The 19602-nt window shown below is 51.2% G+C and overlaps 1 protein-coding gene across 1 annotated transcript in view; it reads right to left on the bottom strand.

The window, feature by feature from the left end:
* Positions 1–15691: 15691 nt before the first annotated feature.
* Positions 15692–19602, bottom strand: part of PKP1 (plakophilin 1) — a 47423-nt gene continuing 43512 nt past the window's right edge. Inside the window, exons 13-14 of the mRNA XM_082702565.1 lie at positions 17158–17264; positions 15692–15971 (exon numbers count right to left, since the gene is read on the bottom strand). Of these exons, the coding sequence (XP_082558691.1) occupies positions 17190–17264 (75 nt within the window). The 3' untranslated portion in view covers positions 15692–15971; positions 17158–17189. The remainder of the gene's footprint in view (positions 15972–17157; positions 17265–19602) is intronic.

Below are 19602 nucleotides of genomic sequence, written 5' to 3'. Positions count from 1 at the left end.
CTTCTAGAGAGTGCTTAAGGGCACCAAACTCCCTGGAGTCATTCCCCATTCTACGGTGTAGTCACTGCATGACCAGTCTCCGTCCGTTTCGTTTAATCTGTAAGGTGGGGATGATATGAGCAACTGCCTCGTTGGGTTTTGGAGGATGAAACGAGCTTCTATAAATATAAGTTGCTCAGAACGGTGCCTAGCATGTGGCACAAGCCTATGGGTGTTTGCTGTTACCATTGGGATGTCGTGGAGATCGAAAGACTTCTCTCCCCCCAGTGTGTCTCCTTTGTCCTTTTCCCTCCCTGCAGTGTCTACTCCCCCTTCTCCCTCCTCTCAGATTCCCCCAGTGTAGGTCCCCCAGTTTAGGAGACTTTGGGCAGGCCTTGGCCAGCCCCTCCTTCCCGCCCTCTTCTTCCCTGAGCCGAGCCTGGGCCCCGCTGGTCATGGGAAGATGGGCCTGGCTGGTGAGTCAGCCCATCTCGCCTCGCCCGCAGCCACCAGGGACGGGAAGCCCGGGGAAGATGCTGACTTCTGAGGGATTATCACTCAGGTCCCTAGGCCCTGCCCCAGAATTATTGTCATCCTCACTTGTGTGGCCACAGGGGTGGGATTGGGTGGAAGTTGCTAGCTGCTCAACCTTGCTGTCCATCCTCCAGCCCTCGTCTGTGCCTCTTGGCCCATACCTAGCTTTAAAATCTGAGCCCCAGACCTTGGCTTCCTTTTTCCCACCATCCTGTCTCAACTTCCGTCTCTCCCCATTCTCTCAGGATTCTGCAGCCCCAGCCCAGCTCTCTGGTAACTCTTCCCTCAAGTCTCCCTTCTTACTGTAGGCCTTCTCTTCCAGAAAGACTTCCTACTCTGGCTGGGACCTATCTACTCAACAGGTGGTCCGTGGATGGACGCCTGGTAGCAACAATGTCCACCTAGGGGCTCCCAGAAACGCCTCATCTCAGAATCTGCATTGTAACATGGCCCCCAGGGATCCGCAGGTGCAATACAGTTTCAGAGTCATGGAGCTAGGTGACTCTTGCTCTTCTAATCCCTGAGAAGATGGAGACTCTGGGACTCTGGGTCAGCTGGTATCAGGCCAGCTGGAGACAGAAGAGAGAATTTCATCCCGTAAATGACGATATGGTCCCTGCTCTGCTCTACCATCCCTGCATCTGATTTTTGAATGGCCTTCCCACCAGCACACCCCCCTCACCCCCCAGCTGGCTGAAGGCCGGGCACACCAGAATTACCCCGACCCTTGGTCAGCTGCAAGAAAGGTCTCATCGGTTGGCCATTTACTGTTCGAGAAGGATCTCTGCCTGGGATTCCAGAATCTCCCTTGGAAAGTAAGCCTAGCCAGTCTGAGTGTGCCCCAGACTGGTTCTCTGGAACACAACTATTCTGCCAAGAAGTGTTCCTCCATGAAACAAGTTCAGGAAGGACTTCCGGTCACCCCCACTTCCTCTCTCTTTCTCCTGTCCTCTCTCTGCTGGGACGCACATCAGCACCTTAAAGTTTCTGGGAAATAGGAGTAAAACAAAACTGTTTAACTTCATTTATCCCAGAGTGTCTAAAATGTAGACTTATTCTGTCACTTGACATCTATAAATGTCCCGTGGTAATACCTTTGGGAAATGCTAGCCTAATTCCCTTCTACACGCACACTTGCACACACACACGCACACGCACAGATACACAAACACTGAAATCTTGATGTGAGGCTCTCTGGTGCTAAGGGGTCCCTTGCCTCCATTTTATGTGGTGAGAAACTGAGTCTGGTGGCTAAGGGGAGGGTCTTGTTGGGGGGTCCGGCCGGCCCCAGTGGGTGTAGGCAGTGTCACTTAGCCCAGAGTCCATGGGGCCCGTTGTTCTCACCAGCTTTTGTTCCGGATCGCAACTGCTGGTGTCCCCCAAGTCTACCAGCCTCGTCTGGAGCTGGCGTGCTGTCCCCACCAGCAGGGAAAATGCTGTTCCCATGGGCCCGATGGCCATTATAAAAGAAGGTGTGACTCCCTCCTGAGGGAGAGGGAGGGAGGGAAGAGCTTTCGCAAATCCAGCAGCTGACCTGGGCTTCTGCAGGAAAGCTCTATGCCTTGCCCACCTGGAGAATGTGTGGCAGCGGCTGGAAGAGGTTTCTAGCCCAAACCTGGCCTGGGCTTCTGCTGACACCGTGGTTAGATGGAACGTGGAACTGGCAGGGCCAGTTCTGACAGCCTGACTCACCAGCTTCTTCGGCCTCCCGCCTCTTGCAACCGGCACAGTGTGGCTGAGGAGGCCGAGGTGGGGCCAGTGTGGGGATCTGTACAGCAATGCCAGAGTGTGGGTTCCGTGGCCCCTGCCGTGGAGCTGGGGAAGGCTGGGACCACAGTCTGGAGTTCGTGGAGACCTTGGGGGAATCGGGGAGCCTGGGGAAAGGAGTCTTGGAGAACCCTGATGCTTTGAGAATCATCAGGTATAAGCCCAGAGAGGCAGAAGTGCACAGGACCCTAGACACCCCATTTTAGTGGAGAGGAAATGGGTGAGGAGGCTTTCCCAAGGCCATCCAGTGACTCTGTGGCAGAGCTGGGATTTCCTGGTGATTATACTGAGACACCATGTTTTGTGGCTTCTGATCACTTCCCCAGCTGGAACTAAATTACCTGAGAATAAATTTATTCCAAAGCTGGATCCGTCCACACTGGAGAATCCCATTTCCAAATATCAGCAAACACATGCCCAGTTTCCTGGCTTCTTACGAGTCCCAGCTCCCTGAGGAAACTCAGAATAGGATCCACCACAGGTCTGGGCCCCCTGCAGTCAAGAAAGACCTCTGCGGGAGTTTCCAAGGGACTAGAGCTCAGAGAGGCCAGGAACCCTGGGATTTCAGGACTGGATGACTAGGTAGACTAGACATGTGAGCCTCATATTAGAGAGGTCCCATTCCACCGGTCCTGGTACCACACAGGCCACATCCGGTGTCCTAGACCCCATTCATAGCCCCAGTTCTTAACAGGGATGATGATAATGGGAGATGTATCCAGGAGGGCGACCCAGACAGTGAAGGGAAGCTAACCCGTGCCTGATAAGCAAAGTCTGAAGAGCCTGAAGAAGGCGTAGGATGGGTATGAGACCACGCAGAGGCACAGGATGGCAGTGCTCAGATATTGAGAGAACTGCCTGGAGGCCCCAGGGAGGGAAGCCAAGGACCAGCGAGGGCAAGCCATGGGAGGGACACCTCTAACAGCCAGGACAGCTTTGAGGGGACTTTCTCTGGAGAGGCTCAGAGGGCGCTTGGCCAACTTGGAGGCTATCAGTGTGGACCTTTGAAATCCTTTGAAATCAGATAGAGGGGAGGAAGGCCTGGGAAGCTTTTAAGACCCGTGCAACGCGAGATGAACCCAGAATCCTCTTTGATTCCGCGTCTATGCAGGCCAGAGCCCATGCTCCCTGCTGGACACTGGGCTAGGTGTGGAGTAAGGACATAAAAATGAGTAAGTCACTGTTGCTGCCCACAAAGGAACTCCGCGTTCCACAGAGGGCAAAAATAGAACCGTGTGCAAGTCCGCGCAGGTGCAAACACGCAGGCCCCGCAGAGAGAAGGACATGTGAGTTGGGCCTCAAAGGATAAACTGGATTTTGACGGGCAGAGCTAGGCGGAGGGCACACTGGGCAGGAGACACACACAAGGACAGTGGGATTAAACAGGCATGTCGTGTTCGGGGAGATGCCTTGCATGGGCGGAGTGGAGAGAGTAAGTGGATGGGAGGGAGCCGGAGACAGACAGGGTGGATGGGGACCAGCCAGGGAAAGCCTGGGGTGACAGGCTAAGAATTCTAGTTGCAGAAAATTGGGAGCGGGCAGATGTTTTTACACAGAGGAAGGATTTCTTCAGCATTGCTTTTAGTGATTGGGCTCATGGCGGCGCGCTCTGGTGGCCAGGAGGTTGCTGAGGGGAGCAAGAATTGGAGGGACCGATTGGAGGAGCGGGTGTCTTGAAATGGTCAAGACCAGGCTTGCGAGGGGCCCAGTTTAGGACAGCAGTGGTGGGTATGGAGAGGAGGTGACATCTCAGCGCCGTCACAGGCTTGGTGCCCAGATGGGAAAGGAAGTATTAAAGATGAGGCTAGCGTTTCTTACTCGGATGAGTGGGTAGGTGGTGATTTCATTAGCCTTTGTCTTTTGTTTCTCAAAAGCAAACACCCCAAAATATGTGTGGTTCAGGCTGGTTTTAAGCTTGGTGGAGCTCTGAGTAGAGAAAGGAAGGCCTAGGGAGGTGCCGGCAAGCTGGGAAGAAGCTCTCAGGGCAGCCATGAAAGGTCTGAGGTTTGCTCTCTGGGCTCTCCCCTCTTGGTGCCTCATTTTCTCTGAATGTGCAGCAGAAGCAGATGCAATGTCCTGGCTTTCTAGCAAAGCCCCAGACCTTCTCCTCTGCCTCCCTCTCTCTCGCCTGGTGCACTCCACTCCCCTCTGCCAAACTCCACAGCTCTCTTCTCAAGATAAACAGGTAGACTGACAATGAAGTGTGTTTGCTGGGCTCCCTGCACTGGCCCCTGCCCGTGGCCTTGCTGGGAGTTAGCGTGCCCACCAGCTGGGCACTTGGACCCACAGGGCTCAGAACCACCAGCAGTGAAGTATGGATCCCTTCTCACTGTAATCTCAAACAGTGGTTTGTTCTTAGTGGCTCTAAGTTGTTCTCTTAGAGAATTTGGGGAAGAGCTCATCTTTATCACCAGAAGATACTTGTGCATTGACTAGACATTACTATAGGTAGAATCCAGGAGAGAAGAAAGTCTGGGGCTGCCTTGGACCTTGACTTCAGTTTCGTTAAACACTATCAACCTGTGCAGCTACTACCCACTGGCGCAGTCACCTAGAGACCCCCAGGCCATTCCCCTCATTCCCCCGAAGACTTTAGTTCCAGTCCACCATCACTTTCTCAATATGAGTTCTGTTTAAATTCTTGGTGATTTCAATGTCCGGGAGTATGATCTTTCCAATATCCTGGCCTCTTGGTTCCTTGATCTCCTGTCCACCGGTGATTCTTCCTCTGTACTGTCTTAGCTACGCACTCTCACGGTCAGCTCGTCTAATTGTTACCAATGATGACACTTTGCATCTTTTCCACTTCAAGCAATATGCTCTATGACTTCCTACTTTTCAGCTCACTCCTCAAGTCCTCTGACTCCCATAATTCTTCAGACCCCATAATCCATTCATTCTACTGCCTTAACTTTAATCAACTCTCAAAGCCCTCATGTTTTCTCCTTACTTGCTCAGGTTAAAGTTCTCAGGACATCTCTAGTCACTCCTTTATATGCAGCCTTAACTCCCTTACTCCTCTTTTGCCTCATTGTACTTTCTTGGAAAAATCTCTGGTTAAATACTCTTCACCTATTCTACACTAGCAGCTGTGTGGTAGCAAAATGTGGGTGTAGAAAATCCAGGCCTATGCTGACTCTTTTAAAATTCATGACATTGACCTCAAGAGGGTTCTTAGCACTACTCAGCATTCCTACTATATTTTGTTAGTTCCTTAGTTCTTCTACTTTCCTAGAAAACTCTTTCATGCCTCCTCCCCGTCTCCCAAGTATCTAATACACCCCCCTCTATCCTCACTCTCAGATAATAATTGGGCTTCCTATCTTGCTGAGAACATGGAAATGAAACAAAGGGAACTCCAACTGGCCTGCTCCCCCACATCTACCCATCCACCTGCCACTGCGTGTGTAGACAAACTGTCCATAATCTATCCAAGGCCATTATACAGGTCCTATCTTCTCTCATCTGTTCAAGAACATCGTGCCAGCAATTCTTCCCTCTTTTTCTGTATCATCAACTTTTCCTTCTCTGCTGGATTATTGTTATCAACACAGAAGACATGCTTTTATCTTACAAAATGGCCTCTCTTGACACCACATCCACCTCCGGAAATGACTTGGTTTCTCTCTCCCTCTACAACAAAACCATTCATGAAACTGTAAATATTTACTCTCCATAATTTCATTTTCCCCATTTTCTCAAGAATCCACTCTAGTCAAGTTTCTGCTCTTACCATGTAACCAAAATTGCTCCTATCGAGGCACCAATGGCTTTCATGTCACTAAATTTGATGGTCAGAAGGTTCCATTTGCAGTGATGGTGGAGTAGAGCCTATCAAATCATCTTTCTTGCAGGTAATGGCTTAAAACTGCCCAAAATATGATAAGTAACAACTACATGAGGGTATTAAAGCATGGCCAAAAAGCAGTCAGAAAATGCAGGGGAGTTAACACTAAGAAGAATAACAATGCATTGAGGCAGTTTTCTCTTTTTATAGTTTTCCTCCCAATGGCCGGCTGTAGTTGGCTCCATTCAGGCTGTCAGAAGCTTGAGTAGAAGCTCATAGTCTTACTGGATAGAAGAATTAGAGGCAAAAATTTGATGGAGTTGGAAAGCAGAGGAGGGAAAAATTGAAAGGAGAGTCACAGAGAGAGTTCCACAAATTCTGAATGTAAACTCTGCCCAAACCTCTAGGTGACCTTTGAATTATGTATGTGTGGAAAAGAATCCAAACAGCCCAACAAAACTAAATGAATTGAACAGAGATTTTAGCTGCTGCTCACCACAAAGGGAATTTGAGTCCAACCAGTTAATTTCCTGTTTAAAAAAAAAAAATTAATACTCTTCAAGGGAATATAACACAATCCAGAAGGTATACAATTTATCATTCATAAAATCCAGGATGCAACCCAAATTTACTAACAGAATAAGAAGTAAGAAACTGTAACCTGTACTTGAAAGAAAAGGCAAAAATGGAGACTGATCATGAATGTGGATAAAGATTTAATTTTTTAATTTTTTTAAAGAATTTATTTATTTATTTATTTATTTATTTGACAGAGAGAAAGATCACAAGTAGGCAGAGAGGCAGGTAGAGAGGGGGTAGGGATGCAGGTTCCCTGCCAAGCACAGAGCCCGATGTGGGGCTCCATCCCAGGACCCTGAGATCATGACCCAAGCCGAAGGCAGAGGCTTAACCCACTGAGCCACCCAGGCGCCCCTAATTTTTTAATTTTTAAAAAAGATTTATTTGTTTTTTTATTTTGGGGGGAGGGAGTGGAGGGAGAGAGAGAGAAATAATGCCAAGCAGACTCCTCACTGAATGTGGAGCCTGATATGGAGCCCAGTCTCATGATCCTAAGATCACAACCTGAGCCAAAATCAAAGTTGGATGCTCAACCGACTGAGACACCCAGGTACCCCAGCAGACAGAGATTTTATTTTATTTTGTTTTTTTTTATTTGTTACCCTGCTCTGATACTGCATTATCTTTTTATTGTGGAATTAATTTTTTAATCTTTTAAAATATCTTTAAAATAAAAAATCTTTAAAATCAAAGATTTTAAAGTAAAGATTATAACTTTGCTCAAAGATATAAAGGAAAAAATACTTGTAAATAATAAATAAATAGAAATTAGTGGAAAATATTATCAAAGAAAAATATAGAGTATTAAATAGCACCCAATAGAAATTCTAAGATTGGGAAATATAGTATGTAAAATAAAAACTCACTGGATGAACTCAACAGCACATTTACAATGATGGAAAACATTGTCAGTGGACTTGAAGATAGGTCACTAAAAATGAACTAATCTGAAGAACAGAGAATAGAAATAAACAGACAATGATCTGTGGGAAAATATATAAAGGCCTACTAATATACAGGTAATTGTCCTCTCTGTCTGATAGGACAGAGAAAACAGAAACATAAAAATAACTGAAGAAATAATGGCCCCAATTTCCCTAAACAAGGTGAAAGATTAGGCTTAGCACACCCCAAGCAAGATATATGCAAAGAAAATCATCGTTAGGCACATTATAGTCAAATCACCCAAAGCCACAAAGATAAGAGAAATTCTGGAAAGCAAGACCAAGGAAAATGATATGATATATACAAGGAACAGTAATATGTGTGACTGCTGGAGTCTCAGCAGATATAATGGAGGCCAGAAGATAGTGGAACAGCATCTTTATTTATTTTTCATTTTTGAAAGATTTTATTTATTTATTTATTTGATACACAGAGAGAAAGCACAGTAGGCAGAGCGGCAGGCAGAGGGAGAAGGAGAAGCAGGCTCTCTGTTGAGCAGGGAGCCTGATGTGGGGCTCTATCCCAGGACCCTGGGATCATGCCCTGAGCCGAAGGCAGCCACTTAATAAACTGAGCCACCCAGGTGCCCTGGAACAGCATCTTTGAAGTGATGAGAGAAAAAAGACACCAGGACTCTGGGACCATAACCTGAGCCGAAGGCAGATGTCTAATCAGCAGAGCCACCGAAGTGCCCCTTGTCTTATGGTTTCTTTTTTTATTTTTTTTTTTTAAGATTTTATTTATTTATTTATTTGACAGAGAGAAATCACAAGTAGACGGAGAGGCAGGCAGAGAGAGAGAGAGAGGGAAGCAGGCTCCCTGCCGAGCAGAGAGCCCGATGCGGGACTCGATCCCAGGACCCTGAGATCATGACCTGAGCCGAAGGCAGCGGCTTAACCACTGAGCCACCCAGGCGCCCATATGGTTTAAAAGCTCTCACATCTTTCCTCAAAATGTCTGGTGTCTGGTTCAGTTATTCTACATTCTCTTTAAGATATGGGACACCTGGCATCAATTTGTCCCCTGCTGTGTTCTGGTCACCAATGCTGGGACTAAAAGAAAGGTCCTCCTTAATCATATAGTGGCAAAAACACCAAAGACTCTGCTCTGTGCCCACGTGGTGCCAGGTGCTGTCACAGATGCTCCAATCAGCATGCGGCTGTGTGTGTGTGTGTGTGTGTGTGTGTGTATGCGCGCACTGTCTAGCCTCTTCTCTGTGCTGGGGATCACCGCGCTCGAGGAGCTCACAGTCTAGTGCAGGAGGAGACGATGGGCTGCTACAGTTACCCAGAGTGGGTGTCATGCTATGTTCCAGCAGAGCACTGGGGGGTCGGGGTGAGCACCAGAAGGTACATGTGGTCCAGTGGGGGAGGCGAGGGCAGTGTAGGAGAAAGGATCTGGCCTGCTATTTGAGGCCCGAGCTCTAGACCTGGTTCTGCTACCAGAGCTTCTGTGTGACCCCACCTGGATCTCCGTTTCCTCACCTGCAAAACCAGGAGCTGGACTAGAGCAGAGATTTTCCAACAGCTCCTTGGAGCCTGGGGTTCTGAAGATTCCCAGGAAGACAGGGGTGGGCAGTTGGAGCTCCTTCAAAAAGGCTGCTTAGGTCTTAGCTGTTGGGGGCTTCAGGCTTCCATGTAGGATGTAACTCACTGAAAGGGTTCTGTGGCTGAAAACTATGTGAAAATCACCCGACAAGGGGAATCCTGAGGTCCCCCCCAACTCTGACAGTCTGAGACTCTGATAAGGGCCAGTCCAAAGGGTGGGTCCCAGCTGCTGGATGGTGACGCCGGGGTGTCCCCTGAGTCCCGCTCCCTGCCAGCCTGCCTTCCAGCCCCTGGCTCAGGGGGGCTACAGCTCCCCCTCTGCCAGACTGTCCAGCCATCCAGGAGCTCTGGTTTGTTGAGATCCAGAGTAAAGGCTCTGCCCCAAGGGGGCCCCAAACTCAGGCAGGCCCGGGGTCCCGGGAGGGCCAGCTCTGGGCTGGCAAAGGAAAAACAGATGGCTTTGGACAAGAAGGGCTTCTCTCAGAGTCAGAACTGGCCACTTGTCTGCGAAATGGCTTTTTATCAGCTTGGAGGAGCCAGTGAGGTCGCAGGGGGCGGGGGGTAGGGTTTGACTCGTAGTTTTGTCTCAAGAGTCTTTTTGGAGGACAAGAATTTTTTTTACCCAGGAGTTTCTTGAATTGAAAAAAGAAAAAGTGAGCAGTGTGTGTCCAGGGCACAGGTAGGTGCTTGCTCTAGCCTCTGACCCAGGTTATGGAGGCTCAGAGCAGGAACTACGGTCAAAGGACTGTCCTGAGAGGGATCCCAGGGTCCTGGGATCGAGCCCCGCATTGGGCTCTCTGCTCAGTGGGGAGCCTGCTTCCTCCTCTCTCTCTCTGCCTGCCTCTCTGCCTACTTGTGATCTATCTGTCAAATAAATAAATAGAAATCTTTAAAAAATAATAAATAAATGCGGTTATAGTGAACGGGGGAGAAGAGCGGTGACGGCCTCAGACTTGGTTCGAATTCTGAGTCCATCATGTACTAGCTGTGTGACCCTGAACAAATAACTAGGCCTCCCTGAACCCGAGTTTCATTATCTGTGAAATGGGGATGGTCAAACCTGCTTTGTGGCATCGCTATGAAGACGAAACGTAATGACATAATTAATATGAGGTTACTCCTCTCTAGGTCTACACCTGTGCCCCACAGCCCAGCTGTCCCCCAGGAAAACTTTGGGCCCTAGAATTCAGGAATGTGAGCTTGGGAGGATCCAGAATGACCCACCAGGGCTGCATTCAGCCTTGGAGAGCTGGTGGAAGCTTCCTTTCTGAGTGAGGTATCGAGAGCAGTATTTTAATGGTTTTGTGTAGAGGGGGTAGGATTACAGCCCAGAGATTTGAGCCTTGATTAATATGGAAAATTTTTTAAATTCTCCGGTCATGAAACTTCTTAATGGTTGACTCATGGGCCTGGAACATTGGGAGCAGGCAGCCCTTTCTTCCATGGAACGTGTCTGCTGATCTGCCGTCTGTGGGGTTCATTGCCTTTGAGGCGAAGGCAGACGTACTACTTGGTGACATTTGTACTTTGCTGATGAAGACACAGGTGTCTGAAGGATGACCAGTTAGGGTAGGGCAGGCCTGCTGGGGTTCATTGGCCCCATATGCTGACCTACCAAACCAGGTGGCCCCAGACTAGATGATCGCCACCGTGGTTTCAGGTACCTGATATGCCACAAACCAGAACTTTCTACTCATCAGAACGTCTGCATAGCAACCCACGCTCATACGACGAGCAGTCTTAGCGTGCCTCAAGGTGGCGTGAGCTTCTGGGCCACTGGGCTGAAATGTGCACAGTCCTGTATTTGTATCGGGGTCTTATCCTGTCCTAAGCCCCCAACAGTTGGGAAGGCTCACGGGAGTCGATCAGAGCACACGCCTGGGCTGGGACAGAGGATGCTTGTGGTTCTGCCGCACACTTAACAACGTGAGTCTGGGTAAGACAATTTTTCTCTTAATCTACACATTGGAATGTAATACTCAGAGCTCTGCTTGTCTCACTAGAATGAGGCAAAGCTCAAAACAGAAAATGAATACCTTAAGGTTAACGGGGTGATTTTTTGGCCCCTTAATTAAAAAGACTATTGTTTTTTAACAACTTCTTTCATTCTTTCTTTGAGGCAACAGAATGACCTGCATTTTGAGAAGTGAGGCACAAAGATTGCTTTGTCTCCAGAGTAGCTGGGACTACCGAGGGGATCTGGGCCGTGGGCCAGGCCATCCGCAAAGGGACAGGAGGAAATAACTTCAATGCTCAGGGACAGAGAGCCGTCTGCAGCCTGCCCATGGGGGTCTGGGAGAGTCTTTCTCTAGGACCCTGGGACCCTTCCCTTGGCACCATCTAAGCTTCCAGTTGCTCCCAGTGGCTCCCCAGTTTTGTCCTGCCCTCTGCTCCTGGACCCCAGGGCCCTCCCTTGTTCATAGGCTAGTCGCCTGAGGGGCCAGCAAGGGGTCTGTCACTCTCTTGGCCAGGGATGGCCAATGCAGGACCTTTGGAGCCCTTTGCAATGCCAACACATTAGATGCACCCACACCCACATCAAGTGAAACTTCTTTGCTGTTAGTTTTAATTTCCCAGTGATCACGCCACATGTGGGAACTTTGGGGGAAGGGAGGTGGGGGAAGGGAGATGGCTAATCCGTACATTACTTCTAGATGCTTAGAAATCCTAGATATAACCATGATGGTGCTGTTATACCGTATGTTGCGTTGCAGCGTTGTCCTGCGTAGGACTCCCAAGTTCACAGCTGTGAAGGTGACATACGATAGTAATGGATGAACCTGATGCCCACGAGCTAGGGAAGCTGGACACGGCAAGCGACAGACCGACTCCATTCATACAGAATGCCAAACAGGCAAAATGACTCTTCGGTGTTACAAGTCCGGATAGTGGGGACTTCGGGTGCTGGTAACATTTCGTTCTTGATCTGGGTGTTGGTTGCATGGGGTGTTAGTTTGCAAAGATTCGGAGAGCAGCACACATGTAATTTGTGTGTTTGTGTGTGTGCACTATTGGAGGGAAAGCTTAACCATCTGACATTCCTTGATTTTGAATTTGTAATTGGAGCTCACACCTCAGAGCCAATACATGTCTTCAGGTCTCAAGGCATTTTCCAGGGCCTCAGACTGAGTGTTTTAACAATCTAGGCCATAGACAGGCCACCTTCCTCTCCCTGCGCTGAGGTGCAGACTCTCCTCCCTGGTTGCCCTGACCATTATGGAGCCCAGAGATGGCCCAGAAGGTCAGGGTCATGGATCTCTAGAGAGCCCGTGCCAGGAACCACAGGAAGAGCTGGGCTCTTCCTGGGCTGGGAAGAGCTCCTCTTTAACACTTTCCTCAGCTTTCTCAGCCTTCCCCACCCAGAGGGCCCTGACACTCAGTGATGGCCTACAGTGGTTATGTCCAGACCACCACTTGGAATTTACCAGCTGTGTCTTAGAAAGTTCCCCATGTGTGTCTATGGTGTATGGTCTATGGTGTATGGCCCTCTTGTGGCCGAGGCCCACTGCATCCTCTGCTTTTGTGATGCTCCAAGCGCCCCATACGGGACGCAGGTAGGATGCACTTTCAATAAACTTGGGTTCTTCTAATGCCCTTGAAGTTCCTTTCCCTGCAGCTGCTCTGCCTGGTGCGTTCATGGGTGGGGCGCCTTTCCCCTCTCCAAGCTCTGTGATATGGGCGTACTCTCTCCCACTGGAGGGAGGGTGCTGATGTCATGGAGCCCCTGTGCGGACATGGGGCAGGCACCTTTTCGTGGTGGTCCCCGTCTCCCTCAGGTGGTGCTCAGTCCTAGCCTGGCACAGGCTCAGTGAGAGTAGAGCCTGGGAGGGAGTCAGCAGCTCTTCTTTCCTCAACGGCACCCCCAAATAATCCACTGCTTGAAGAAGTTCAAAGAAATGCCAGCAATTTATTGATTTCCTATATTTCCACAAAAGCAAATACACAGTGCATCACACAGGGAAACTGGGCCTGGCCAGCATGAGGTCCTTATACAAACATGGGGCAAAGGGAAGGCTGGGCTCTAGATGGGTTCCAGGATACCTCCAGCATCACCCCTCGGGCTTCCCTCTGCCCATCTCCCCCTGCCCATGCCATCCTCCCAGCCTTCCTCCTCCTGGCCATCCCACCTTTCAGCCAGGCTCTGGGGGTGGACAAGAGAGACGATCACTGTCTCCATATCTGGAGAAAACCTTTCACTGCATCATGAGGGAAAGCATGGGGTCTGCGATGCTGGTCTGGCCGCCCCCCTGGAGAGGCTGCTGGCGGTCAATGACCAGATCTATCTGAAGCACAGGAGATCCTGGGGTCAGGGCCAGGACAGGCAGAGACGGAGTGGTCTATGCCCTTCCTCATTGGCCCCAAATTAGAATGCCTTGCTTGGGGTGTCAGCCCTGCTAGCGTGAGGCCAGTGTGGGCAGAAGATACCAAGCCATCCCTGGGCAAACCCCTCCTCCCTGACTTTAGGAAATGCAGCCTCAGGACTCTCTCAGTGCTGTCTCTTCCAAAGGGACAGCCACGGGTCAGAGGCCCAGGTGTCGGGCCCAGCTGGCCAGCCAGAGAAAGCACGAGAGAGAATACAAAATCAGGTCTGGCCTAACTGTTCATCTTAGCCCGCTGCTCCCCAAGGCAGAGGGCTGGGCCCAGCTGGTCCACTCCACTCCAGCCGAGGAGCGGAGTGGCAGGAAGTGAGGGCAGCGCTAAGGGAAGGGGCACTTCCCTGGGGGCCACTCACCACAGACTCACTGGTCGTGGGCTCTTTCCCTCACGCCCTGAATGGACAATCCACTCACACTGGGAGGGGGATCCCCACAGTCAAGTACCCCATGTGTCCTCCTTCCTCTCTGAGAATGTAAGCTGCACGAGGACGGGGTTGTGGTCTGTTTGTTCATGGATGTATGCTGAGGGCTTACAACACTGCCTGGCATATCTTGGTGCTCTGTATGTATTTTTTTTTTTTAAAGAAATGACTTCCTCTGAGCCCTGGTCACCAGAGGAGTCATCCTAGAACCTACGCCCAGGACGGCCTGGTGGGACCACACTCCCATGTGGCCCCTGAGGGAGATGGAGTCAGGAGGAGGCCTTCCATCATGAGCAAAAAGGGGGGAGGGCATCGCGGACCCACAGCAGCAGGGGACACTGATTAAACGGCCCGTTATCACAGGTCTGGCCGCAGTCTGTTACATGCCTTAGCAGGCACATCCTTCGTCCAGAAGGGTACTTTTCAGTTTTGACTGCTGGGCTAAGAAGGGTACTTTTCAGTTTTGACTGCTGGGGTAAGAAGCGGGGTTGGATGGGGGGTAGAGCCTGGTGGGGAGCAGGGGGCCTGGGAGGCTGATGAGGAGGAAAGAAGAGTGAGAAGCACCTTTTATTCTTCTAGAGAAGGCTGTGGACCAGGCAGCTAATTCCTAGCTGACACCAACAGTGTTAGTACGGGAGATGGAGGCAGACGTCAGGAAGCCTTGGGAACCCATGTTCTGCTCTACCCTATAGTGTACACGGAGGGCTGCTGACAGCGAGCTTTCCCTTAGGGAGTTGGGAGGTCCTTCTATTACTACTTCTCTGAAATGCACAAGAGTCTGGGGCGTTGGGGTGGCAGGTGCCCCTGACAAGCTTCTTCTATCACATCCTCTGTGCTTTTCCCCAAGACAGTGGAGATGGGAAGGCTGGGGTTCAGGGGAAGGTAGGATCAGCCTTGGGCTGGGGCTTGTTGGTGCCCTGAAGTGACAGCTTCCTTTCCTGGTCTATCCAAATTTCCACCTTCCAAGTGTCCTGAGACCCAGAACACTCCCTCTCTTGGGTCTCAGCAGGGAAGTCAGCTCCTGGTTAACTTCCAAGCCGCCAGCTGTCCCACAGGAGCCTGGCACGGCTGCCTGTCCAACCCAGCCTGTCCCCCTCCCCACCAGGGATATGAAGACCTAACAGCCATTCTCCAAATAGCTCTTTGGCTTTGAGCACCATTTTGCCTTCTTTCTCCCGAAACAAACAGATGACAAGCCCCCGAAGGCTGGGGCTTTGTAGGCTGAGCCCCCTCTGACAGGTGTGCAGCCCAAGACCGTGGCCAGTCCCATCCCTCTGGCTCCTACGCCCCCAGAGCAGACTTCAGATAGCAAAGCAAGCGTGGCTGTCCTTGCCCGTCCCCTGGAGCCCCAACCCCATCCAGCCCCAGGTCCTGTGGCCCTACGGGAAGGGAGGCGTGATCAGACAACTAAAGTTTCCCATGAGCTGAACTTGAACAACCCTGCCAACCACCCTCCCGGCAGGACCCCGGCCCCAGTTACGCCCCCCTCCCACCTCCCCTTGCCCCAGGGATGGTTCCCTCGAGGCTTCTCGTGGACCCGACCCTGGTACGAGCCCCTTGCCCTGGCATGACACATTTTGGGAACTATGGACAGCTCAACCAAGAGCACAAGTCGTGGAAGAAATGTGGGAGAGCGAGAGTCCTTTTGACCACCTCATCAGCGGCAGAAGCGGCTTACTTAGCTCCTTGAAGTTTGTGGTCGTGCTTTTAGGCACTCATGCACAAGCATGCGTGCGTGCACACACACACACACACTTACATTATACATATATATATACATACCATTTCTCAGCGAAAGAAGTATTGACATGAAACATAAGCCCCTTTAAGTCAAGGAAAGTCCCCCCGCCCACCCTTCCCAACCCCCCTTGCCTGCCAGTTCCCCCAAGGAAAAAAAAAATCTAAAAATATTTCCATCAGCCACAGTTTTGAGGTTTGCTTTCAATTGCAGTGGAACTTTTCCAAAACTGCACAGGGTGCGAAGAATCACCCTTCCAGCAAGGCCTGAGGTCGTCTCCACTGGGTTGTATCATTTCTGGAAAAGGAGAGGTCATCCGGTCAGCATTTCCAGGGAGACACCCCCACACCAGTAGGTCTAGCCAATGTTGCCCCCCCCTTTTCACCCACATCCACCAGGATATGCCCCCAGGCCAGCCAGGGCATTCCCAGTCGCCCTTGACACATCTGTAGGTTGCTCTTGATAACCAGAAGTGTGTCGGCTTTGTGCCTTCCCACCACGCCCACCCTGTTGGGCCAGCACTGGGCCCCGCACAGCGCTGAGGGTCCAGACTTCCCTCGCTGAGAATCTACTGACTTTTTTCTTCTCTCTTTTCCCATCCTCATGTTGTTGAAGCTCTTCTGCCAGGAGAAGGTGTCTGATGTATTTACTTTCGCCTGGACCACAGTCACAGCCACCTCCCCCACCAGGACCCTCCTCAGGTGATGGCATGCCGGCACAGAGCCAGGGTGCTGAGAAGTTCCCTTCAGGTCAGGAGGCCCTGTCCTCGCCCCCGACTCTCTGCGATGGCTCCCCACCAAGGCCATCTCTGGTGACCCTCTAGGGAATGTTGGTGATGTCACCTGCCTCAGGAACTCCTGGGATGATTGTTTAGTAATGTACTTTCCAGAGTCAGAACTGCTGGGATTGGGGCCAGGAGTGTGTGTTTTAGGAAGCACCAGGTGATGCCACTGGAAGCTAAGGCTTGCAGGCCTTTGTCATAGATACTGGTTCTGAGTTTTTGGTCCCTGGAATCAACAGCTGGAAATAAGCTTATCCACATTAGGCACGTGCAGACTGGAAAGTGAATTATGAAAAGGATAAGAAAGTGAGCTGTAGGTGTGCAAACCCAGACTGACATATTGTATCACTGCAGGGCGGGGGGCATTCATACCATATCCACGTGTAGGGCACCACCTAGGTTGTGCAGTGTGTAACCTACACAGCCGTACCTAGAAGTTCTGCCCAGACCTCTGGCCTGCTGATGCTATCAGGACATCATATATCCCTAATGTACTGTGATGGGACAGCCCACGGCGCCCTGACCGAGTAGCTATACAGCTGTCATCATAGGCCTTGTGTTGGCCACAGTTAGGCTATCTGTCAGATCGAAGGATTCTTCTGTGCCCCTGGGGAGCACAGGCCTGGCCTCTCCCTCTGAGACCAGCTGAGGCTGCTGCAGGCGTCCTCGATGTGCCTCTGCCCTGGGGAAGCCGATCCTTACCTGCGATCTGTACTTGCTGGGGCAGCCCCTTCTTAGAATCGGGAGGTGAAGTTCCTGAGGCTGTTGGGTCCGGCTAAGCTTCCCAGCATGTTCCTATCCAAGCCTTGCTGCAGGGGAAAGAAACGGCGACTGCGTGAAACACTCTAGGATGAGAGTATGTGACTTCCCACGGGGCCAGACACTGCCTTCCCAGAGTGTCCTTGACCTTGAACCAGACACTGCCCTCCCAGAGTGTCCTTGACCTTGAACCAGACACTGCCTTCCCAGAGTGTCCTTGACCTTGAACCAGACACTGCCTTCCCAGAGTGTCCTTGACCTTGAACCAGACACTGCCCTCCCAGAGTGTCCTTGACCTTGAACCAGACACTGCCTTCCCAGAGTGTCCTTGACCTTGAGCCAGACAAGGCCTTCCCAGAATGTCCTTGTCCTTGAGCCAGACACTGCCCTCCCAGAGTGTCCTTCACCTTGAACCAGATACTGCCCTCCCAGAGTGTCCTTGACCTTGAACCAGACACTGCCTTCCCAGAGTGTCCTTGACCTTGAGCCAGACAAGGCCCTCCCAGAGTGTCCTTGGCCTTGAGCCAGAGCCCTCTGGATTCATTAGATATGTGTGTCTGGGCTAAACCTGGCCTGATTAAATGTGCAACCAAACATAAGGCCATTGACATCCATGGGTCAGTGAACTGTCTTGGTGTCTGGGCTCCCACCAGCGCTTCTGAATATCCTAGGCAGATCCGCAGAAATCTGAATTAAGGCATAAGGATTTAAGCTCTTATTCATTACTCTCTACACAGAACGATAACCAAAGTCAGATTAGAAAAGCTGTTTGTGGGGCGCCTGAGTGGCTCAGTGGGTTAAAGCCTCTGCCTTCAGCTCAGGTCATGATCTCAGGGTCCTGGGATTGAGCCCCGAATCGGGCTCTTTGCTCAGCAGGGAGCCTGCTTCCCTTCCTCTCTCTGCCTGCCTCTCTGCCTGCTTGTGATCTCTCTCTGTCAAGTAAATAAAAATAAAATATTTTTTTAAAAAAAGAAAAGAAAAGCTGTTTGTTTTTCCTCCCTCTGACTGTCCCTGTTCTTTTTTTTTCTTTTCCCCCAAGTCTTGACCGAGCTCTCGGCAACGAGGACATGTCCACCAGAGAGGCGTCTGGTGCTGGTAGCGAGGAGGCGCCGTGCCATGGGCTCGGGTTACCTGTCTGCTCTCCCACCTGCAGCCCCACCAGTCCCTGAGCTCCTGCTGGGGAGTGACAGAATCTTGTTTCTGTTATGTCTCCCGGCATACTGCAGGTGCTCAATAAATGCTTTGGAGTGCATGGGGATAGCAGACGGGGCCCAGACGCCCTTGAGAAGGGCTCTGAGAGTCTGTCAGCTCTCACTGGCCTGTGGGAACATGAGAGATCCAGACACCAGGTGGTTCAAAGCCCGAGGCCTACTTGGTCTGGGCCTGAATCATATGACGTTGGTTTTTCCCCTACAGATTGGCTTGCTCGTTCCTGTTGAGCTTGGCTGGATTTGGTGGAAAGAGCCCAAGAGTGGGAATTCCTGGGTCCCAGCCCTGCTCCTGCCCTGACCCACAGCATCAAGGCAAACTCCCATTCTGTGGGGTGCAACCAAGCCCCACGGTTGGCTTCACTGTGGTTGCAAGGACCCAGGGGGCAGTGCAAGTGCAGGAGCTCTGGGGACAGAAACACGACCCTTGTCATGTCCAAGCTGCTGTGAAGCATGGCTAGAGGGAGCCACAGGGACTGGATGATGAGGCTGGTTCCCACTGACACATGTTGGCAAGGGGACTCTCTGGGGGCCTTAGGGTGGGTGTCGTGTCATTATTTCTGGGTGAGCTGAACTTTCTGGACCACTACGGAACAGCTTGAGGAAGTTCTCACCCAGTCTCTTTACCTGCCTCCCTTCTATGGAGTCTCTCTGGCAGCTGTCATATGGCCAAGCCTGCCCACACCATGGTGTTGCCAGGAAAGAGCACTGGGTTGTCCAACAGAGGACATGGACCACCACTGGCTATGGCCTTCAGACTTCCCCAGTCGACCTTGACCACCTGGTCCTTCCTGTCTCCCTGCCCTGCTGGAGAAAGGGTTAGTTCCTCCTTCTGCCCCAGGGCAGGTGTCTTCCCATCTCCTCTCCTACATGATCAGGCCATCCCTGACCCTCTGTGGCCTCTCTGTTCTGTGGTCTTCCTCATCCTCCTGCCCCTTCACTGTCTCCTGCTCTGCCCATTCTTCATCTCATGACAGAGATGCTTGGGTCCCCTCTGTCATTAAACAGGGGTCTTTTACCCATGCCTTTTCTCTCCCCTTTCTGGACCACACTGAGGAGAGCGGTTCTCCCCTCTGCCCCCCTCCACCTCTCCCCATCCCCATCCCTCTGTGCCCATGGCAGGGGCCCCAAGGGCTCCCCCTGCTTTGCCAACAGTGCTCTTACTGTGGCCTGGGACTTG

Source organism: Mustela nivalis, assembly GCF_964662115.1.
Source record: "Mustela nivalis genome assembly, chromosome: 16".
Lineage (NCBI taxonomy): Eukaryota > Metazoa > Chordata > Mammalia > Carnivora > Mustelidae > Mustela > Mustela nivalis.
The sequence above is the reverse complement of the archived record's forward strand: the minus strand, read 5'-3'. Positions and strand labels throughout refer to the sequence as shown.